The 24,375-nt window shown below is 46.7% G+C and overlaps 1 protein-coding gene across 2 annotated transcripts in view; it reads right to left on the bottom strand.

The window, feature by feature from the left end:
• Positions 1–7,409: 7,409 nt before the first annotated feature.
• Positions 7,410–24,375, bottom strand: part of Ca12 (carbonic anhydrase 12) — a 56,786-nt gene continuing 39,820 nt past the window's right edge. The window contains exons 6-12 of one of the 2 annotated variants that reach the window (XM_041679332.1): positions 22,825–22,920; positions 21,893–21,956; positions 21,475–21,632; positions 20,186–20,312; positions 11,238–11,270; positions 10,343–10,430; positions 7,410–9,650 (exon numbers count right to left, since the gene is read on the bottom strand). In XM_041679332.1, coding sequence (XP_041535266.1) covers positions 9,581–9,650; positions 10,343–10,430; positions 11,238–11,270; positions 20,186–20,312; positions 21,475–21,632; positions 21,893–21,956; positions 22,825–22,920 — 636 coding nt within the window. In that variant the 3' untranslated portion in view covers positions 7,410–9,580. The remainder of the gene's footprint in view (positions 9,651–10,342; positions 10,431–11,237; positions 11,271–20,185; positions 20,313–21,474; positions 21,633–21,892; positions 21,957–22,824; positions 22,921–24,375) is intronic. The other variant, XM_041679333.1, reaches the window with a different exon arrangement.

The following is a 24,375-nucleotide window of genomic DNA, read 5'->3' on the forward strand; positions in this document are numbered from 1 at the left end:
AGTTCTCCTACACCTGTTCTTGTTCCCTTAGCTTCAGCCCCGCAGCCAAGCAGGTGTTGGCAGGAGATGTGGGCGGCAGAGAGACCGTGAAGCCTTGCTGGGGAGTATAGGCATGCATCACCCACCAAGCTGAAGGATACTATTTATTATTACAATGTTTATCTTTTAGGTTAATAATTGGCTTTACTTCAGTCTTCTTTAGTGTTTAGAGGAAACGCGTACCGTTTCTGTGCATCATACGTTGGGTTATTTATTTATTTTTTGGATTTTTCGAGACAGGGTTTCTCCATAGCTTTTTGGTTCCTGTCCTGGAACTAGCTCTTGTAGACCAGGCTGGTCTCGAACTCACAGAGATCCGCCTGCCTCTGCCTCCCAAGTGCTGGGATTAAAGGCGTGCGCCACCACCGCCTGGCTCATACCTTGGGTTTTTATGTTAATCTTTATCTCCTTCATTCTGAAGCAGCAGACCTGCCCCCCCCCCGTCTGTAGTTTTCAATGGACAGTAAAAAGATTGTACGCACTTCATTCTCTGCATCTCCTTTATTTAGAATAGAGCATCCTTCAGGATCTGTTACTATAGTTATTGCCTCATTTGAACCTCGGCTGTACATTCTGTTGCCTATTATCAATTGGTTATGAGACTCTTTAAAGTGAGGGCCATTTGCTTATCTAAGATTCACAGACCTTATTTTATATCTGTGTGTTCATAAACACTTTGGTGCTGAGATGTTCCTCGTGGCTTCTTAAACCAAGTAGAGAAAAATTATCAAAGATCTTGGAGTCTTACTTTGAAAAATCTTCTAAGAAATTGTCAAAGACTAATCTTACAAAACATCACCCAGCAGTAGCTGAAGACCAGAGGCAGGTGAGAAAGAGCATGATTTAGATTCTCCTTGGTAGCTTTGGGTAGTTTCATCTTTTCATTTGCCTCCCCTTGGAGAGATAGGGCAGCTGTGAGCTCACTATGACCTTTATTCAGACAGGAGGTTCAGGGAACTTGAGGACCGATCAAGACTCCATATGGTGGCAGCTGGCTCTGTTTGAAATGAGGCTGTTCCAGGTTCACAGCGATCATGTTACTGGGTGACTCAGCCTCAGGGCCAATGGCTCTGAGTTCACAGCTTGTAATACAGGTGAAAAGGTACACATTCCTCAGGTGTCAGCCCAGAGTCAGCTACAGTGTCATTGGCCCTTTCTCAAGAAAGCTGTGAGTCTTGTTGGTTGTCATTTGTTTGACTTTAAGTTAGAGTGGAGATTTTCCAGTGACCAACCTCGACCTGTGAGAAACCTCTAGTAGAAAAATATAAATATCTTCTTTTCATCTCATCAACAATTCGAACTGAAGAACCACTCAGCTGACTTACAGTCCATGTTTGAGCTGAACACTCGTATTCCATTCCACACACACTGACTTGTGAGTCCCAAGATTATGAGGCTCAGTGACTTGTATGTGATACTTGTTATTTAAATGTAAACCATGGTAAATCTTGTAAAACTATATTTTTATGTACTTGTGTAAAGTCAGAAATGGAGTTTATAGTGCTGCCTTCGGATTTGCTGTTCACACAGCAGTATTTAGACAGGTTTAAAGAATGGAAGAAACAAAAAAAATCAATGAAGTCATCATTACAATGCCAATTACATTCTTCACCAAATTAAAAAAAAAACACCTAAACTTCATATAGAAACAAAACTGAAAATTGTTAAAGGAATCTTAGACAGAGAGCAATGTTGGGAGTTTCACAGTGCCTGATTTCCAATTACACCACATATCCATAGTAACAGGAACAACATGACACAGTAAACAAGAACAGACATATAGACAAATAGAACAGAAGAGTATTCCAGAGAGAAGTCACAGAGCTATAGTCAGTTAAATTCTGACAAAGATGCTTTGAAAAATACATTGGAGAAAAAGCCAGGCTCTCTGAATAAAGCTGAGAAAACAATACTCACAATGAAATTAGGAGATCTCACCCTGCATAAAAACCAGTTCCGAATGAATCAAGGGCCTAGCCTCTCTTCTTGGATACTCTCAATTACACCCCTGGGGCTTCCTTTATCGGGTTGTTCCCGAACTTTCACACCTCTGCGTTTTTATTTGCTTTAGCTTCAGTTTCCTGTGACGCCTTATTTGACTTTAGTAGACTTAGAAAGGTAAGTGGCTCTCTCCACCATGATCCCTTACTTGCTTTATTCTTACATCAGGGGGTAATATGCACACAATAAAATAATTTGTGGTTGAATGTATGTGCACATTGGCCCACGCACTCGCGTGTCCATCTCTGCTGCTAAGACACAGCATCTCCTCTCCCTCAAGGGTTGCTCTTGTTCCTTTCAGGCCACCCCACGCTGACACAATCAGTGACTCTCGTTTCTATTATCAGATAGAAATTCTGCTTGTTTTGGGCCATCAGGATGGCTCAGTGGATAAAGGTGCTTGCCACACAACATGGCGGCCTGTGTTCAAACCGCAGAACCATGTAAAAGGAGGAGAGAACTGACTCCCCATGCCATACATGTCCCTTCCCCGGATACACACAAAGACATAGATATTTTTTAATTTTCAAAGATACCTTGCTTATTTTTGAACTTTATTAACTAGAACAACATGAAGTATACTTCTGTCTCTGGCTTCTTTTGCCCAACAGTTTTCTGCGATTCATTTGTCTTTGCAAATATCAGTATTTACCACTTTTTAATTGATGAATAGAATTCAGTTTCGTTCATATGCCATTATGAGTTTAGCCATTCTTCTGTTGATGGACATCATAGCATTATGTTCAGGTGATGCTATCGTTTATGGCCTTTGTCTCCCTAAATGAGACTATGAGCTTGTTGATATAGAAATCTTGTCTGAATCATGCGAGAGTCCCCATCATTTACTCTGCACTAAACAGACACTAGTTGCTCATCAAGTCTCTGACTTCAAATGAGATGGTATATGAGAAAGCCAGTTGCAAATGACTTTCATTGATAGGAAGGATGTTATCTTCGTTTCACCTGTAGTTAAATGAGAGCGTTAAGCTCCTGAGCTGTGTTCGTTAATGCTTACATGGCCCTCCATGGGAAGGATTCAAATGGGTCTGTGTGAGTCATAAGGAGAGACACTAAGCTGTGAACCCTGGTTTAATCAGATATGCTAACTGGTTGTTATATATGTCACGGAACAAGTCTTTGCTTCTCCAGGAGAATCCTGAAGATCATGCTGCTTCCCATAGTGGGAGGGCAAGGGTGAGGCCAGCCCTGTCCAAACCTCTCCTACTTGGTGGCCAGGAGGAGCTAATGTATGGTTTGCCTAAAGTATGGTTTCCATTTCCCCCCTTGTTTACTAAGGTATATAATTGTTATAATAAGGCTTGCATTTAAAGTGTAAAATTTGAACATTCCTGACATATATGGAGAAACCAAGATAATGAACATACCAATTCAGCCACTTCTCATATACTTTACATTATACTCGTATAGTCCTTACACACTCACACACACGCACGCACACCACTCCACCTTCTCAGGCAGCCATTGATCTCTTTCCTATCACTATGTTTGTATTCTTTCAAATTCTCTCATCTGAAATGGTAGCTAAATATGGAATGAGAAGCACACATGCATACTGTGTATATTTAGTCTTTTTGTCTAGACTTGCCTTAGAAAAAGAGAAAGCCCAATAAAAGTGGCCTTGGGAATTTGGTTCTACTGAAATAAGTGGTAAAGATAATAAATACTCTGGGAACTGAGCCAACTTCTCCACACAGCTGTAGTTGGTGATGACGAATCAAACCATACCTGATGGAAGTCAGAGTTAAATGCCACCGAGAAGGCTGGAGGCAGGAGGTTGTTGGCTTCCTGGAAATCATTTAGTGCCTTCAGACTCTGGGATCCTTGCTTGATTGAGATAAGGATGGTGAGTTGTATTACAAGAAAGTGCTTCCAGACCAACAGGATGACTCTGTGAGGAAAAGTAGCTTCCGGGAAGCCTGAGGCCTAAGCTGAACTCACAGGACCCATATAAAGGAGGGAGAAAAAAAGACTCCTGCAGGTTGTTCTCTGATCTTGGTGTGTGCACACCACAGAGATGGAGATAGAAAGATAGATAGATAGATAGATAGATAGATAGATAGATGATAGATAGATAGATAGATAGATAGATAGATAGATAGATAGATAAAGAGAAATGAAATAAGATGGTTTCATGTGGCCTGTGGAGGGGACCCCCGTTCTGAAGACAATGATGCTCTTTAGCCAGCTGGATACTTGTTTCCCACGTAAGAGATGGAGGCAGCGCTACACCTTTCCCTGGGTGATTGCATCATGGAATAAAAGAACATTGAAACAGTCGGGGCTGTTCAAGGCACTACCAAATTGCTGGCTGACCTACAGTCACAATGATACAGTCAATGGTGACGAGTACTTTTATGGCGAATCGTTCAGTGCAGCAAAGGACTCTGGCCCTTATCTGTGCCAATTCATGATATAACGAAGACCCGTAAGTGTGACAGGGTTCTTCCCCATGGCATCCAGCCTCACACCTCCCTGCAAGCTTGCAACAGCCACGCCTGAGTCATAAGAGACACTGTGAGCCCCTGGCTGGGTGACCTTCAGAGTGGATGGCAGCTCAGTATGACCAGGCCCAGATCTACCCTGCAGATGGTGACTAAGGATCGTGTCACTGTTCTTTGCAGATGCCTCAGAGGTCTCTCTTCCTCCTGAGAGTGGGCCCTGTGGGATCCGTGACTCCCGGAAGGAGCACTACTCTCTTCACATCCATAGTGCAAGCAACAGAGCCGATTTGCCTGACTCTTCAGCCTGGCTGGCACCCAAAGCCTAGACATTCCTTGTAGGTGAAGGGCCTAACAACCTTAAGGAAATGGAAGGAAGGGAGAGGAAGGAGAGACTAGGTCCTACTGAGGATAATCAGGCACCAGCTACAGTGGGAGTTAGGCAAATGTACTGGGACACCCTAGGGCCAAGTCACTCTTCAGCACCTCTAGGCAGTGCCCAGGGGTCAGGAGGGCTGCAAAGCTGCTGCTACTAAAGGAATAAGTAGGGGGAGGAGGTCTGGTGCCAACCTGTTCGCCTTGCCTTGATTTTCTCTTCCTCTGGTCTCCTTCCCTCTCGGGTGTCCTCTGTAATCTCTCCCATCTCCATTCTTCTAAGCCCAAGTTGGTCCTCTAGACCTGCCCTTCCCTGTGCAGTAAAATATGGTGCACAAGTAAAATACACAACAGATTTTTAGGATAGATGATAGTATAAACAAACTATCCTATTAAAGTGCTGATTACATACTGGAATGACACTATCTCAGGTCCTTTGGATATATAAGATTATTAAAATATCACTGGTTTTTTTTATCCTTTTGTGTGGCATCTACAAAGTCTAAAATGTACCATGTGTGGCATTATATTTTATCTCTATTGGATGGTACTTTCATAATCCTTCTGTTTGGGATGCCTCCTTCTCATCCATCTGTTCAAATCTACTTTTTTTTCCAAGATGGGGCCTCTTTATGTAGTCAAGGCTGGTGTTGAACTCTTGATCCTCCTTACATCAGCCCCCAAGGACTGGAAACACAAGTATCCTGCGACTTTTTCTTCAAGGTCCACCTTAGGTAGTTTTAGCTATATTTAGAGGAGGGAATGACCAGGCTAAGGGAAGAATTGAATGCTTTATGCCCCAGTAGCTCCTGCCTCCATGCTTTCCTGGCTTAACCCAGATGACCCTTGATTTATAAAATGAGAAAGGCTGCAGACAGAGGAGATACTCATTACCCGATTCAGGAAGTGTCTTCCTAGCTTCCTGCCTAGAGCAAGCCCAAAGCATGGGCATTTCAGGGAGCTCTGTGTCTTGTACCCCACCTGTCTGCATCCCTGTAAATGCCTATGACACCTGACAGGCTGTCAAATCATAGAGCTGGAGAATGCTTTGGCTCTCAATAAAGCAATCATCAATACCCACGGTTTGTAGTGTTTCTAATCCAAAGCTGGGTCAGTGGCTGTGCCACCTCCCAGAGCATGTAATTCCTGGATAGTTCACCGTTAGAGTGAAAATTAGAGGCTTCTCTAAATAGCTCACACAAACAATGATGGGACCTACTGCCACCTGCACGACACCTCCTCTTTGGCAAAGGAGAATGTGAGGTTTGGATTTAGGCAAAAGGTTATTTGGAGGTGATAGCATGTTTTGCAAAAGGATCCAGACTAAAGAAATGGCAGCCGAAGAGGTCAACCACCGACTGCCTGCAGTATTCTCAGAGGAAGAAGAGGCGCAGACCTATGTTCTATAGTCATAACCCTTTGGTTTGGGACACCTCCTCTTTTTCCATCCATTTGTTCAAATCTAATATGAGTATAGGGACCCCAAAGCCCTCAGAGGGCGTCAAATCCCCTGGACCTGGAGTCACAGGTGACTGTGAGCCGCTGGACACGGGTAGTAGGAACCAAACCTCAGTTCTCATCAAGTGCACTTAACTACTTAGCCATCTGGGGCTGGAGAGATGGCTCAGCGGTTAAGAGCATTGCCTGCTCTTCCAAAGGTCCTGAGTTCAATTCCCAGCAACCACATGGTGGCTCACAACCATCTGTAATGGGGTCTGGTGCCCTCTTCTGGCCTGCAGGCATACACACAGACAGAATATTGTATACATAATAAATAAATAAATATTAAAAAAAAACTACTTAGCCATCTCTGCCATCCCTGGTCTTGGCCTCCTGATGCTCCTGTCTTGGCTTCTCAATGGCAGAGAAAGCAAGCATCCTGTGACTTGCTCTTCATGGACCAGCTTATACCCTGTTTTCCTCCTAAGCCCACCCCTAATCACTCTGGATTTCCCAGCCTTACTATTAGCAGCTACATGACTCAAAGCTACACACACCATGTATCTTTATGCCCCTCCATCCTGGGCGATTAAGCCCATTTGTGTATTTTCCTTTGGATGCAAAGGAGAAGACCATTTGTTCTCATTAGTTACTCATCACCAATAGAAATGCTCCATCCACTCTTACCTTTGGGGGAAAAAATCAGTCTAATGTGTAAAACATTTTTATTATAATTTCTTATATTTTCAGTGTATGTATTCATTACAATCATTGGTACAATAAATATAGAAGTGCTAAAGAAGCCATCATCACAGTGGCCTATGGCATGAGAGGCACAGGGACCCAGGGATACTATATCACCCCTGGTATTTTGTCAGGGCCAATCAGGAGGCCTTCAAAGAGTATCGAGAGAAAGAGGAATAGAAACATGATTAAGACAGTCAATGCAGCAAATTCTAGAATGTCTATTAAAGCCATGGCTACTAAAAAAGAACAGTGAGACTCGAATTCTCCTCAAGTTAGAGGCAGAGGAAAGACTGCAGGAACCAGTGCCCCCCCCCCACACGTCCCCAGTGCATGCCCCCCCCATGCCTTGTGTTGGTCTTCTTCACCTGTCGTGTGCCCAGCCCTGCGCCCACCTAGGCTCTCCTAGGCACCCACCTTACACCTCACACGACCGAGATAAGGAGTGTAAGGCAAGCTGCGCACACACCACAGCACCGGTCCCTCAGTGGTGGCCCCGTGTCCACAGAAGGACGGGGAATATGAAGAAAGCTGCATCTTCAGGAGCTAAAGGTTGACGGCGCTGGTTCTCGGAGCACTCTTTCTGCCTCCCTGGCTTCGTTTCATCTCATCCATGAGGACTAAACGAGGACTGAGTGTCTGGGCCAGGCTGAATGGGAAGAGGGGAGGAGAAATGCCACTGTTGTCCCCTCCTCGTACATTTCCTTTCACGGCCAGTCTTCATGCCGGGCACGACGAGCTCGCTGCGTTCTCACACAAGTTGTTGGGGTATAGTTCTTTGCGACAGTCTTGCTGTCCTGGCGTGCTTTATGCTAGTTTCCGGCTGACAATTCTGGCCTACTAAATGGTGTATCTCTCCTTGAGAATTGTCCTTACTGTGGTGATACCATCAGGCACGTCATCGGTTGCAAGGCTGGGGGGGGGGGGGGGGTACCCAGACTCCAAGGCTGTCGGAGATCTTGTGTGTATGTGCATACACTTCACACACAGCCAAGCCCCCGCTGGGTCACCTGTAACCTTGCCCAGGGAATTACGTTACAAAGACGCAGGGCTTGCCACCATGAAAAGTTGTAATGGTAGAAAAAGATTTTTTATCAAGTCAGAGGAAGGTGTAGAAGGAGAAAGATGTAAAAACAAAACAAAATAAACAAAAACCCTTGTACTTCAAGAGGACATTCCATGCTGTCAGAATGAGACGAAATGGGAGAACTTCCTGTGAACGGCAGGCAACTAGCAGTGAGGGGCTGGAGGCAGAGGCTACGGTTGAGCCACAGAGCCGACTGTGATCCACAGGGTTCTCACCTTTGCGGGAAGAACATGAGTAAGGAATTAAGTATTCTCAGACACTGTGTGACTGAGGGGGAAGAACAGGGAGAATCTTGGGAGCATTCTGTTGGTCTTAGTACCTAAATACCAGAACCTGGTTTGGCTCTGTGCAGGTAGCTTTCTGCTTTGATGGTATGAAAATACATTTTGACCAAACATCATTTAGACTCCCCCCAGCCAGGGGAGTAGACAGCCCTGACACCGAGTCGATAGCAGGGATATCAGACAAGGTAGAAGTGACACCAGGGCAAAGAGACAAAGTTGCACATCTGTCTTGCTTCTGTCTGTTTCCCACGGGTTCAAAGCAGAGTAGATTATTCCATGAATCGCATCTACTCCAGGAGACAGAGAGCAACTCACTTTCCAGCAATGGGGCGGAGTACAAAGCAAACCGTCCTCCTGAGGCTAAGCAGACAGTAGCTCAGACTCAATTTCTCTTACGTTGTATCTTGACTCCAGTTCTGACTCCAAAGCAAGACTCCTGGACAATGTATGCCTTTCCATTCCATCTGCTTCCCCTTTCTCTGTCTCCCTTTATCTCCATTAAGAAATAGAAGTTGAGCCTGCATTTCTGTAAGATTTGGCCAATGTCTCTAACCCAAAAGACAGGGCTGTGGCAATGCCTTAGTATATTATGGTTTTTCTTTCTTTCTGATAATCTGATGATTCTTGTCTCAATTCTTCCCCATAGGCATTTGGTCAGGCTGGAGGGTCTGTCAGGGAAGAAGGAAATCCAAGGAAGACAGCTCCTCCCTGAGGGAGGAAGCTGAGTTTCCAAAGTATCACCTGAGCAAAGGGTACACGCTCTGGTCTGGAAGGTTAAAGAATAACTAGAATGTCCAGGGCACTGGAAATGTATCAAGATGAACCCAGAAAGGAAGTGTTTTCCAAACCATAATAGCCCATCAGCAGGTTAGGTTTGTGACCCAGAATTCTAAATCTTTAGCCATCTCGTGCAGCTAGAAAAATCCACAGAAAGCTCCTGCCCCCTAGTTCAGTATATCCCACTCACAGGTCACCCTGGGGTGGCTTAAGCAGAACAGGTGAGACCCAGCCAGAAGCCTCACAAGTATCTGGGGAAGGGGTTACGGTTGAGCTCGAGAGAACACCTTGAGGTATTTCAAGTGTCCAGAGAGCCAAAGTATGTAGTGTCCAAAGCAAGGTCCTTCCTTGGATGTCTGAGAGGGCCAAGGACCTCAGGCGTGGGCCTCAGTCTCCTTCTTCATGGCTGGTTTATAAATGACTCCCTTGTTGTCACCTTTTTTGCTACAGGAACAATAAGAACACAATTCTTTGTTAGTCAAAAAGGAGAGGGGGAGGGAACCAGAGAGCAGTCTGGCTCAGGCATGGAATGAAGGAGGTCTGGAAGTCCAGAGTCCTCTCTGGGGACCTCACCCAGCTCTGTTGGTCTTGGGAGAGAACGGTGTCATACCAAGCAGTAACTAAAACAGAACCTACTTGCTTTTTGTTTTTGTACTAGACCTGCATTCTGAAGCAGGTCTCATTGTCAGCCCCACTTCAACTTCTGGTGTCATAATTAGAAACCTTATTTTCCATACCAAGAAAAATAAAAATCTTAGGAAAAGCCAAGCATAGCAATAAAACTATGGACAAAGGTATTTATAGCTAATGTCAATGAAAGGTCAGGCTTTTCTTATTGGATTCACAGAAGAAAAACCAGGTGGAAAGATCTCAGTCCAAAGACCCATCTGGGGCCTCACAGCTGACTAGCCATGGTGCAAGGCAGGCAGAGTCACCTCCACACTGGAACACAGCAATCTTTAAATGACCAGTGTTTCACGCAAGGAGCTAGACACTGGTGTTTCCAGAGCAGTGCTCCTAGGAGAGTGTGGATTACACACAGGGGCTCCGCAAAGCTGCCTCCAGAGAGGCCAATCATCACGAGTGTACATAAACCACACATCTAGAATGGGAATTCTTAATCCAAACCAACTCACCTCTTCTTCCTTCTGAAGAGCCAGATGGACACTGCCAGAACAATGGAGATGCCCAGAATGCCAGCCAGGGCCACTGAAAGGATGATACCTGGAGAGGAGGCAGGGAGCACGGGTCACATTCCGCCCTTCTCCTCCTCTGATCCCATAGCACCTGAGTGTAAACGTATGTCCTCGCTATAGCTGTCCTCAGAGCACTGTGACTTCCCCACCTCTGTTCCCAGATCCTGGTCTCTGGCTATGTGGGACTGACTGGCGGGAGCACTTAGAGGGACCCCAGCACATCACAGTGGTTTTCCAGCGGGGTCCCCAACCTCGCACACGGATCATCATTCACAATGTCGACTTTCCAAAGGGTCAGCCCTCAGAGAACTGGTTCCGACTATTGGACCTGGGACCCTGGAATCTGCATTTGGTTTTCAAACATCTCCAGCTGATGCTGATGCTTGTGGTCTATGAACCACACTTTGAGAAACCCTGGGCTACAGAGTAAGATCTCAGTCTACTCTTGCTTGCTGGATGTGAGGTTTCTTGGGATGACTCTATCAGTGTTACCCCCAATTCACTGTAGTCCCAAACAACCAAGCCCGTGGTCAAGGTCCTGTGACCTGACCTTATTCTTAGGGATGTCTTTAGGCAAGGCCCTCCAACCTTAACCAACAGAATATCGTAAATGGGATTTTTTTTTGCAAACACATCACAGAGTGATTCAGGGTTTTCATTAGAGAAACATTTGATTGGCAGTTCATCTTTCAGTTAGAGAGCAGCTTGAGTGACACCAGCAGCCAAAGCGACAGCAGAGAAGCGGAGAAGATGGGCTGAAAGTGTCACAGGCTCAGATCACACTGAAAATCATGGGGTCACCCAGCTGTAACATGCACACTCCAAAGCCACATACCCAGACTCAGTCCTGTGTCGGTAAGGAGTCCTACTTAAAAGGGGGGAGAAAAGATTGGAGGTTAATCTAGAGTCAGACCGTGATGGATCTGACCAGTGCATAGCATAAAACTTTTATTTTCGGTGGATTTTCCGGGGTTTATCCAGGTTTGTGGATGGTCAGCCTTGTCTTAGGTTGATGGGGTAGGGGAAATTCCCACCTAGGAATCCATATTGTTTCCTCCTCCATCCCTTGTTCTTTTACCACAGTCCCTTTCTTTTTTTTTTTTTTTTTTTTTTTTTTTGGTTTTTTCGAGACAGGGTTTCTCTGTGGCTTTGGAGCCTGTCCTGGAACTAGCTCTGTAGACCAGGCTGGTCTCGAACTCACAGAGATCCGCCTACCTCTGCCTCCCGAGTGCTGGGATTAAAGGCGTGCGCCACCATCGCCCGGCTCCACAGTCCCTTTCTTTGCTAGGGCAAGACTTTAGTTTTTTGTCATAGTGGCCAAAGAAGCAAAGGGGTTGGGTAAGAATCAGTCTACCTCGGCAGGCTGCTTCCTGTTTCTCTGATAGCTGCCTTCCTCAGTAAGGAAACTGCCACCCACCTCCCCCTACTCCCCCCTACTCTAGCACCATGGTTGGGTTCTTTCTTTGCCATTTCTGCTCGGCCCTACTGGACAAACTCCTCTACTATCCCAGTATTATCTTCTCTGCTTCATGAGACTGGGGTATTATGACTTTCCCAAGGAGTCACTATCAGGAATCAGTGGGATGAGTTTAGAGTTCTGAGTGGGGCGCAGCCACCAAAGGTAAAATCCCACAGCCTACTAGGGATCTCCAGGGGCATAGTCACCCGTGACTGTGTCTTTCTAAATAAATAGAGGACTCTAATCATACATCCTCCCTGAGCAGCCCCTAGCCTGCCTCCTACAGGTTCTCACTACTCTGCATCTTCTTCTCAGCCAGTCCTCCATCTAAAGAAGTCTCCCTCTTCTCCAGTGGTTTCCTGAAACTTCACAGTGTGTGTGTGTGTGTGTGTGTGTGTGTGTGTGTGTGTGCGCGCGTGAATGCCTCCCTGCCTACTTTGCTGTCTATTTATGGTGTTTGTTCTAACTCACACTAGCCTGGGTGTGACAGGCTGTGGTAATCCAGTCTGACACACAGAGATAGCCCACCATAGGCACCAAGACTCCGGGCGACCCCTGGCCGAGTGTGAGGTGCTAGCAGAGGGTAACCATTCACCCTTGGAGCTTCCATCATGCCGAGGCACAAGACCTGAGGCTGCAGGGTCAGGTTTGGCTCACCTGCCTTCTCCTGTTCTGTGGCCAGAGTCCGGCTGGTTCCCCAGGGCCCGTACCACCTGAACCAGTTCTCCACTACCCTGCAATTTCACATCAAGGCTGCCAAGCCTCGGAGACAGGCCTGAACCTGAGTGGCCCCGGCTGTCATGAGATTAAGCTGAGTAAACACGAGGAGAGTGTCCCCCAGAACAGGTGGACTGTTCCTGTTCTGACTGGTCACCATCAGTCATTCCTAGTTCTTCAGTAACTGCCCTGGTCAGATTGCCTGGGCAGGCCTCCCTGGTAAACTGAACACAGGGAACAGTGTCTGGCTCTAGATGTACACAGGACAGGTTCCCACGTGGGGAATGTCACGCTCTACGCCATATACTGTGCACTCCCCCAGCCTGGGGGCCCAGCAGAGCACAACTTAGTTCCTCAAGCTCCAAAAGTCCGTAGTGCTGATACAGCCACATAAGACTCTCCAGGAAGCCACTTAGCTAGGTCGTCCAAGCTGGGCCATGTCTTTCACAGTCACCATCAACATGTGAGAACCACATGGGCCAAAACGGCTGAGCACGCCCACCACATGGCTGAAGGGGTTATCTGTGTGCTGTGGTCTTGGGTTGCTAAGCACAGCCCATAGGGAGCTAGGCCCTAGAGTGACGCTTTTCTCCAGAGTGGCCCAGCTTGGTGGTTGCTCTGGAGGAGGAGTCTGGCTTTCCTTGCTTGTTCTGCAACATTTCAACAACAGCATAATCAGACCCAGCTCCCACCCAGGTTTTTTACTCCTGGGTGGACTCCTGTCAGGGACTAAATTGCAATGATGTGAACCCAAACAACAATAAGACAAAGAAAGGTGCAGAGACTGGAATAAGTGAATTTCCAGCTAAGACTTTGATGTTGCAAAAAAAAAAAAAAAAAAAAAAAACTAAGGTTCCAAGGAAGAAAAGCCCTAGCAAGGGGGTCACTGTAAACGGTTCTATCTCCCCATGATGCACAAGGCAGGAAGATGTGGTTAGAATGCCACCATCCTACCAATTTCAGCAATACCAAACATGGTCTGCAGCAAAAGACCTCGCTCGGTGGGTTTGAGGCCCACTGAAGATAGGGCTAAGGCATCTGCTAGCCAAATAGCTAGGGAGCTAGGAGAAATATTGATAATTTGGGAACTAGAGCCAGAAAAAGAAGGTGAAGTATTTCTCAGCAGAGGCTCAACCAGGTGAGACTAGTCTCTGGGCAACCAGAGTACAGGTATCCAAGATGGTTCAGGATTTGAAAGGGCTTCAGCTTAAACGAAGAAACTGGTTGTTTCCAAACAGGGACAATGACATAGAGTTCCTAAAGAATGATGAGACAAACGGGGAAAATGGAGACAGGCCTGTTCTCAGTGGTGGCCCATGACATCCAGCTGGTGAGAACCTAGCAGAAAAGACTCCTGAGATGGATAACTCAAGCTGAGAAGATGGGGGAGCGCTGCCTGCTCAGTGCCTCCAGAGAGCACTTGGGTACCAGCCAGGGTGAACAGAGATAGGGCGATATGACACACAAAAGGAAATTGTGCACAGGTACAGCCAGCAGCATTGTCCAGGAAGGCAGGACAACTGTAGAAGGGCAGGAACTGCTTAACACAAAGGCCTTGCTACCTGGACTAGCCGGCTCAGGAGCTGCATCTTCTACTGCATCTGGCTGCACCGAGGATGCTGGTTAACTGCTCTTGAGGTGTTCTGAAGCCTCAAGCACAAACACAGACAAGTCCAGCCCGAAGAGCAAGCCCTCATTCACACATCTTGGAGTACCTGGAACAACAGCCTAGTATTTTCTAGTTCTACTTTCAGTTCTGTTTCATCTCTTGTTTCAAACTCCTGTCAAAGCATGAACTGTTCTCAAAGAACAACATGTTATGTAGGAACGATATATGCATGAGCCAGTCTTGCATGGTCTCCAGGAGAGTTTAGGTTTCCCTGGAGTTTAAATGATTAAGAACCATGACATTGGCTTAGAATGGTAACAGACTACCCTTGCTGCATGATGTCGTAAGCCATAGGGTCAAGTGGCTGCAGTACCAGCGTTCGCTTCAGATTGTACTTGCTTAGGAAAACGCCCTCGGTGACCAAGCTGCTGTCTTTGGAAGGTATTTTTTAACCAGGCACTGCTTTTCATCAACCTTATACAAATGCAATGAGGGAATGACTTCTATAAAGAAGCTGGCTTATAAAACTGTGATAGAAACTGAGGGCTTTGTCACCCCAATGGCAAGCATGCCTGCCACACTGCTCTGAGCCAGGTGCCATGCCAACTCTCGTTCTTTGCATTCAGTGGTCCAGGCTGCCAGGGCTGAGGGGGCAAAGGCTAATAGGATGGGGAGCTCACATCCCCGTGAGCTCGGAGCAATGAGAAGTGTAGCATCCGTTGGCAGTTTGCTCTGGGCCTTTAAAACTCAGCTGCAAGCTCTAGTCTTGAATTTCCCTTACAAAGGGTGTTATTTTCACATTGTTGGCAAACTTAGAATAGAGCAAAGTAAGACTTGAAATTTGACAACTGGCCAGGCATATGTGTAAACCATTCTAAAGAGAAGATGGTGGGGAGGAAGGGGAAAAGGAAACGGTCCGTTATATTCTTTCAGCAAGCTTGTAACATACACCGGGCATGGTGCCAGGAATAAAGAATGAATGAGACATGAGACACTGGCATCCTTTCCATAAGGATGTAAGTGTGCAGTGTATAACTCTCTCTCTCTCTCGTTTTACTGTATTATAATAAATAATTACTCAGTTATATGTCACATACTACAATAGAGATGAATAAGTCAGATAAAAGAGGTGGGTAAGCTCCCTCCAGGTAGTAGGGAGGGCTTCTGAGAGGGTGTGATTAAAGTTGGGTCTTGAAAGAACTTTGAGAATGAGAGAGAGTCATTCCTGACAAAAAGACTAGTGATTAGTGCATGTGCCTTCCCTGTTTTAGGAGGCCCCACACTTCAGGGGACTGAGGCTGAGGACAAGGATGGCGGCCACAGAGAGCTCACATGGGAGGATCAGCCAGAGGCCTCATCAGGAATGGGTCCAGCCTTATGCCTGGCCCCTTCCCCAGCTGTTGCTCCTGAACTCAGCCTGCTCCGTGTCAGGGGCTTGTCGTCAGGAAGATGCAATGCTCAGGGGAGTGTTTGCTTGTTTGTTGGTTTGTTTTCCTGTCCCCACAGTGCACAGCTAGGGCCATGCTGGGGAAACGCGGTGTGCTAAGGGGACTGGAACTTCACTTCTTAACACAGTGATGTTTGTTGCTGACAGTTCAGACCCCTGATCCAGGTCTAGGAATCTGAAGGTAGGAACTTCTCTGGTTTCTCATTGGATGCCTTGGAAGAACTGATGATACTCTTCCGTCTAATAGCTTTATTTATAAATAGAAACTTGAAGAAACACAAGGTCAATAACCACGGAACATAAAGTTCTAGTCCCAAAAAAATTAATTAGCCATCTTAGCTGGGTAAAATTTCTCTCTTTTTTGCAAGTTTTTCTAAAGCTATGCGGATCTCTCCGGGATAAGCAGGCTCAAGTTATATATCACTCTGCAATGGCCATTGGTTAGAGCCCTCCCTGTCTGCGTCCAGCAAGCTCAATAGTGCAGCACACTCACGCATCTGAATGCCCCTCAGCTGGCTCTAGATCCATGGTGAGCGCATGCAGTTCCTCGGAGCAGCCCACTAAAGACATGATTATGGAAACGTTTTGGCCTCCTTGTGTCTTTCCAGTTTCCCTGCCCCTAACATACTTGAGGGGAGCTAGGTAATCAGGTTTGCCTGACCCTGGCCTTACTATCCACCACCATTTGGTGCCTTTGACTGGGAAGAAATTGACTCACTTCTGGGTGCTGGCCCACGCTCTTTCTAGCATTCTTGCTCAGGGTACCTGGCTCTCAGGAAACCTGAGCTGGCTTCAGGTGAGTCTTCTCTCTAACACCCCACCTTGAAGGCAGGCCCAAGCCTTCTTTCCACTTTCTAGAGCCCCTACAGGACCTGCAGCCTTCCATCTGGAGTAGGGATGTTAGGTCATCAAAACAGCACCAGGTGAGAAAGCCTCATACCCATGGAAGGAAACAAGGGCTTTCTCACTTGGTGGTTGACATGACCAAGTCTCTCTCTTGCCACTTCTCATAGCCTTGCTCAGTTATGTAAGAAGGATATTAACTGAGGTTCTAAAGGGCTATGGGAACCAGGTTCCTCTTGAATTTGTTTGGGATCAGCATCACAAGACTCAGGTTTTCATGACATAATATAATAAAGACTAGAGATGGTTCCATGGCTGAGAACACTAGTTGATTTTCCAGAGGAGTTGGGTTCGATTCCCAACACCCACAGTATTGAAAGTAGTGACGCACAACTGTCTATAACTACAGTCCCATGGAGTCCAATACCCTATTATGATCTCCCAGGGCACCAGGCATGCACATGGTATACAGACATACATGCAGACAAAATACCTATATACATATAAAATAAAAATAAAATTTTAATTTAAAAAATAAAGATCAGCGCACGTGATATTCAACTTTAGAATCCTGTACTAAAGGGGAGAAAACCATTCCTAAGCCTACAAAGTCATTGACCATGCCCTGGGATAGTAGCTCTCAATGGGGCTATTTTGCTTCATCTCCCCTAGAGAACTGGGCAATGTCTAGAGGTATTTTTTCAATGTCACAAGTGGGAACATGCTACCAGCATCTAATAGGTAAGGATAAGAGACATCTGTTAATGCTACAGGGCACAGGGAAGCCTCCCACGATGAGAATTATCCTGCCCCATGTGCCATTAGGGTCAGGGTAGAGAAACCCCACTCTAGGGCTACTTTGTAGCTAAAATACAAATCCCTTACAGGAAGAGGCAAGTTCTGTGTGTCTTTTGTAAGCATGTTCTAGGAAAATAGCAATTAAATGGTTCAATCCTATTTGTTTCAATTTAATTAAATCTCAGAACACACACACACACACACGTACACACGCGCGTGCACACACACAGTGCGCTCGCCCTTGCATTTTCTCTCCTAGAGATTATCTCTACTTGGATTCCTTAGCTTTCACTAACTTCCAAAGAAAACTGCATAAAACAGACCCTAAATATAAGTGGGCTTCCATGGAAGAGTCTGCAAAGAACTGAACCCAAAACACTCAGGAGTCGTGTGGTCAGACAGACTCACGCTCCAAACCTGAAACTTCATGTTAGCCAGACCTGCTCCAGAGGGGCTGTGAGCGGCCCTTGTGGATTCAGGTACCTGTGGGCAGAGGGGGGTAAGAGCTGAGCCTCCTAGGGGCTGCTGCTTCATCTTGCCTTGTTTGCTGCCTGTGTTTTGGAGTATGAGGAAAGGGAGTGCTTTGGCGAAGTTTCTATAATCAGTGTCTAAGTGAACAATTTCCCCTTGAACTGCTGCAGATTATCCAAGGAGAAAGCTGAGCCTCGCCTCATGGAAGCAGCATCTCTGACCAAGCCATGCAGGAGGGTCTGTGGCAAAGCTACCTTTAGGCTTTGATCCTGATGTCCTGAGCCAGGGATTAGGCTTCAAGCTTCTGTCTAGAGCCTGCTCAATCTACTCCAGCCAAACTTGCAGGATCTACCAAAGCGCTCAGCTACAAAGCTGCCTGTATGGTCCGGTCTACAAGCAGCTACTTAGGCCTGAGCCCATCTAAGACGACGGCTAATTAGCCCCAGTGCCACAGTCCATCGGTATAAGTGGGGATTACTTTTAGTTGTCATAATCAAATTCCTGCACGGTTTCTTCTGATCCTTTGTAACTGCCCCCACACACTGACCCTGCAATGCAAAGTGAGCATCGACAATGATTAGTATCCATTCTGAATCACAGCATGTCGGCACAGAAAGGATGTCAGAGCAGGTCTCCAGCCTGCCACCCTGTGGACAAGGAAGCCAAAGCCCAAGAAGGGTGTGCTTTGTCCACATCATAGAGCCAGGAGAACACGAAGCAGCAATGCCTTGAACCCAGGTCTCCTGACTGCAGGGAAAGTATTTATTACCCTCTTTCCAGGTACATATACAGACTAGCTCAGAGAGCAGCTCTCACAGCCCATGAACCATAAGCAATATTTTGCCTGATATGTGTGGACTATGGTCCTCATCTCTAGGCCTTTAAATTTAAGAATCGAAATAGTTCTACACAGAGTATGATGCCCCATGTCTATAACTTCGACCCCTTGAGAGGCTGAGGCGGGAGAACCATAAAGTCAAGGCCATCCTAGACCTACATAGTGGGTTGCGAGGTAGCCTGAAATATAGGAGACCTTGACTTGAAAACACTGAGAACTGAGAACAAAGGTTCATCTCTACATACTACATAGTCCACCTAGAAGGCTAGGGAAGGAGGATGCTGTGCCCATAATGGGGAAAGAATGAAAACATCCCAGGAACTCAAATCATTCACCAGGAAACAGGTGGGCTGTCCCTGTCTTACCCATTCTCGGGTCATGGGGGGACCACCCTGTTCCCAGATTGTATTTCAGACTCAGAAACTGAAGAGAAGGGCAATGACAACTGAGCGATACCTGGAGAGAACACAAGGCACCAACCCCCAGGGCCCGAGCATAACCCACAGAGACAGTCTACAGACACAATGCTGGCCATGTCGGGGGGTCAATTCAGAAGGGCAGATCTCTAATGCCTTCTGGCTTAGAAACACAGTCTTCATTTGCTGGTGACTCAATAGGGCAGGTGACAAGCATAACCTCATATAGTAAAGGAACAGCAACAACAAAAAGCCTGAGCTAAGATGAGGGGTATGGCTCCTTTAACAGGCGGGCTCACGTATATATGTTTTAACGTATGAACCCCCGACACTACTGAGCTATGTGTGACATACAGAAATGACAGGAGCACTTCTGCAGATCTGCACTGCTTCTGGCCGTCCGAGATCTTCAGACTTGGCAAAGCCCAGGAAGGTGTGGTGAGAAAATTCCCTCGGAGGTGTGAAGATGGGTGTGGCTGGCAAGAGCTCTCATCCCCATCACCACTAAGTGTACCAATGGAGGCACCGAGCAAGCGGAACTTTCTCCTAGTCATCACAGTTAGAGACGTAGAAGGACTAACGAGTTCTTTGCCGCTGGAATACACCAAACTCTTCAGCTTTATCCAGCTTGGAATGTGTTTGCTGGTGCTTATATAAGTTCCAAGATTAGACCAAAAAAAAAAAAAAAAAAAACCTGAAACAGGGTGCTTTCTTGCTAATGGGCCCTGCTACGTTAGACTTTGAGCAGATGTGACCACGAACATGGGTTATACCCTTGACCTTACAAAGAAGCATGGATGCTTGTAGTATGTAATCACTTCCTTCAGCCTAGGGCAGGGCGTATGTAGCCCTTTATGCCGAGGGAGTCTAAGGTGGGAAGTTGAATTCTCTCCTCGTGCAAAAGATTCCATGTGTCTTAGGATAAGGAATCATTCTTCAGAGCAGAGAAGTCCCAGAGGACATCTCACCACCACTGGTGGGTGACGTAAGGGCTTCCGTCCATGTGCCTCAAAGTCCTGTGCTCCTCTGCAAGGACTTGAGGAAGCGGAGAACGCAGAAGGGAGACCACAGTAGCCCCCACACCAACGTTCCTAGACATGTTTAGATTTCTCAGCAGTCAGGGGACTCTGAGCCAGTCTCCTGAGGGCACACTGCTACCTCCCCCTCCCGCAGCATCTTCCTCACCTTGTCGGAAGGAGATATACACCAGCCTCTCATCAAACTTCTGGACCTGCCGGAAGTTGTTGACCATTTCTCTGGGGGAAGGGTCGTCCATGTGTGTGAAATACAGAGCTGTCTCCAAAGCCAGCAGCTGAGGGGAAAAACGGAAACGGATCTCATGAGTAGAGGATGCTCGCTGGCCTGGCCTCCTGGGGAGAAGCCTCAGGAATTAGCTCATGAAGAGCTTGGCAGGAAGTATTTGAAAGCAGTGGGAAAGTCAGAGAAGATTGCTCCATCCTGAGGGTCTCACTAGCTAGCTTCTGCTCAACTGGACTGGGTCCTTCCTGCTGTCAAGGATCCCGATGACCACAGAATCTGCCCCTGAGGAAGGGAAAGCTCAAGAGAAGGACTCCTTAACCTCTCACCAAGACCACATTCCTTTCATGATCTGAACTCTTAGAGGGGGCTGGGCTTGTTTTTTCTTTTTTAATAATCAAATCAGAATAAAAGCCAGAGGGAGGAGGCCCCCTGGTGATCTGACTGCTGGCTCCCTGGCATTTGCACACCCCCACGAAGATGATCCAACCCGTTTCCATGGCAGCTTCTGGGTTAGGCTGTGACTGCTTCCCCACACAGTTCACCTCTGATTCAGCTCATCCCCTCTCCTGTCCACCCACCAGATGCCATTTGCTGAGGTTTCTCCGTTCAGAAGCTTGTGGTACAGAGCAGGAGTTTGACAGTGAGGGCTGGCTAGAACGACGGGGTGGGGGTTATCATTATACCATTGGCCTTCTCTACACTTTTCGTCTTCGTGCCTTCAGGCTGTGGGGTAGCAGGATGCGCAGTGACTCATCTCAGGAATCAGGTGATCCTGAGAACTTCTGACCCTGACTCCAGCCTGAGTGGTTGCTAATGACACGGCTCCGTAACTTTCACTTCTGGATCGTGAGCTCTAAGACCTGTGACTCCCTCGCCCCCGCAATCCCAGGGCCCATGTGTTATCCGGCTACAAACTTTATCCCACCAAAGAGCCAGACTCTCCCACCTGGACAGCAAATGCCACCCAGTCACTGAGGACTATGCTTGCAAACTCAGCTTTGCAGCTCTCTTTAAAGAACTGCAGGAGGTATGTCCATTTTCCCAGCTTGATGTTTAACTCCTCTTAGGGCTTAGTCTGTAATTTCTGCAGCAGTTCAGCGGCAGGTCACTGGAGAGATTCTGAAAAGCTGCTAATGAACTCAGAGGAAATCAAGTCATTGATTAGAACAGCTTGTGGCAGGGAACAAGATGCTGTACAGTCTCTGGCTTGTTACCTGATCCTGGGAAATCTGCACAGGATTTCGGAAAACTGTCCAGAGCACAGTAGGGTAGCAAGGAGGTGTAGTCAGGGACCCTACATAACGGTAGTACTCGTCAGGGCTCTCAGGCAGAAGTTCTTCAATGTTGAAGCCTGGGATGCGCACTTGTTGGCCTGGAGAGACATATTGAGAGTGAGGGTACCAGTCTACCTCCTGATAGGAGGGGCATAAGCATAGTAACCGAGCTTAAATACTCACATTCAGGCATAGAGAGTATGCTCTTTCCTGGGCCACCTGGCCAGTGTCACAACACTGCCCAGTGACCTGCTGTTTTCAATGCTCCCATCCCTTACGCCGTTGCTATTTTTAAGGTGACACAGGTGTGACCACATCCTGTGTAACCGTGAATGAGAAGTAGCCAAGAACCCCTCACCTTTGTACTTAACGTGTTGAAGATGACTGAAGATCTTGTCATATGATGGATTGATGGCACCTATCTGCAACAGAGACCAGGAAAGGTTGAGCTGGGGCAGAGTAAGATAGGCTCAGCCCACATCGACAGTGGCCATCAGAGGGCTGGCTGGAGGCCTTCCCTGAGGATCTGTCTTAGGAAGAAAATTCTGACCCATCACCAAATGGTTGAGAGTTAGTATGGCAGTCTTGACCTTGGCATCAAATGATACCTAGTTTTCAACTGAAGACACCAGGTTTGAGTATCGCAGTATATAGGGTGTGTTCCTGGTTGTCTGATATAAGCCCAAAGACTACATCAGTCTATTTAACCTGGAACTTAAGGGAGCTTTGAGTTCGCAAAAGTAAGTAAGCAAACAAGTAAACACTTTGGGAAATGGGAACACGTTGCCTCACTGGGGGAAAGCCAGGCCAGTTGATCATTCCCCACCCCTGCCCCCTAGTTTTTGAGATAAAATCTTGATATATCTCAGCCTCCATCCTGCTAGGATTACAGGCATACACCACCATACAGGCGCTATTCTTGTTTCCCAATATTAAATCATTCATTCCAGAACAGAGTTTGGATGCTAGGTGTTAAATCAGTGATGGGCACATCTAAGGTGCAGTATAAGGATCTCTGTACCCCACAGGCCCTCCCCAGCCATGCGACCTCAGACCGTGCAACAGGACTGGAAACGGGGCTCATATTTTCAATGTCACAAAAGCCATGCCTGTCTTGGCTATCTAGATACAGAAAAGGCTTCCTCTGAGAAAAGAGAGAAGGAGCCTTCTGAGGAACAGCCCTGCTCTAGAGGCAAAGCAGGGCCATTCAGGAGCAGCTCACCACCGACTGCTGTGCACAGCACACATGCCTGGTCCAGACTTCACATGAAAACCCTTTGAACCGCATACCTCGATGAGAACCGCAAGGACAGCAAGGCCTTCTGACTTGTTGCTAGCGGCGCTGAAGTCAGGGTACAGGTCTGAGTTGTAATGGACGATGTGCAGCTGCAATAGGAGAGAAGGGGCCCAGGAGGGGACAAGTGACTCACAGGAACCTTTGTTTCTGAGGAAGACTTGAATCCAACCAGAAAGATCGGCATCTATCTCTCCTCTCCTCCAAAAGAAACGATCCCTCACCCTTAACATCTGTCCCCAGTTTTCCCCATTCCCCAGTCCTCTCCAACCTGTAAACCACGGCACATCCTGTCTACTGGCTTCCTAGAGTCTGATAAGGCACCTGAAAGTAGCAGAGTTATAATAGATATGAATGGATTGATGAATGAATGAGTTTTTATATTAACCATGAGAAGATGGTGGTACTTTGGAACTCTTCCTCTCTCTCTCTCTCTCTCTGTCTCTCTGGAGCCAAGCAGTCTCCTGTAGTTTGACACCCCTGTACTTTCTCTGGAAGCAGTAGGGGCGGGGGCAGGAAACCAGCTGCCAGCTACAACTTCATCGTGATTGATAATGCACAAACCCCTGGTGTTTATCCCCGGGGCAGACAGAATCGCAGCATGGCGTTACCAGCTGCTTTCCCAGTCAGATTTTCAGAGCCTGTGAAACAAAATGACTTCCCACACATGTAGACTTTTATCTTCTCAAAATAAAATTCTAAGCAGTGGAGTTTTTAATCAGGCCAGAAGTTAATTACTAAGGTAAAGAAGTTTTTGAGAAATCCTAAATTTAGAAAGTGTACAAGGCACATATTATGACCCTTATTATTATAAATCCTGCTTAATCTGACTTTTAATCCTAAAGATAGTATCACCAACCATCTGAAAACTTTCTAGTGGATAGCTCTAAATGCAAAATGCACTCCTTCTATTCTGTGCCCTTGACTATTGCGTGTGGAAATCTTTATCTCGATTCCTTTTTTCCTATTCATTTGTTATCTCCCTTTTTAAAAGGAATTTGGCATAAGGTCTATTTTTAATGTCATTACATAACCCTTTTGCTGTTTTTCATTCGATTTTATTTTTTTATGTGTATGGATGTTTTGCCTGCGTATATATCTGTGTACCATGCGCATGCCTGGCTCCGGAGGAAGTCAGAAGAGAGCACTGGTTGGAGTTACAGATGGTTGTGAAGTGTGAGGGAATAGGACCAGGGTCATTTGGGGGTGGTGGGGAGAGTCTTACTTGTATAGCTTACGCCAGCCTTGGGCTTGAAAGCTCCTAATTCAGCCTCTTGAGTGCTAGGTTACAGGCTTGCACCACCACATCTGACTGTCGTGTTATTTCTTGTAAGTCATCTTCTGCTAAGGCTTCCTTAGGAGCCCTTGCTTTGCCATCTTTCCCCATGAACGACGGCCCACACCATCTTAGGATGGGGAAGCAGAGTTGATATCTATTTGTCTAAATTACCCAAGATCGTTATTGCTTGACCTTTGCCCACAGTCTGCTTCAGATCTGACCATTTTCAGACTAATTTAAAAAGTAGGTTAAAAGCTAATCTAGGTCT

This window comes from Microtus oregoni, unplaced genomic scaffold, assembly GCF_018167655.1.
Source record: "Microtus oregoni isolate MIOR12 unplaced genomic scaffold, Mior012 000032F_ref0000030, whole genome shotgun sequence".
In the NCBI taxonomy this organism is placed as follows: domain Eukaryota; kingdom Metazoa; phylum Chordata; class Mammalia; order Rodentia; family Cricetidae; genus Microtus; species Microtus oregoni.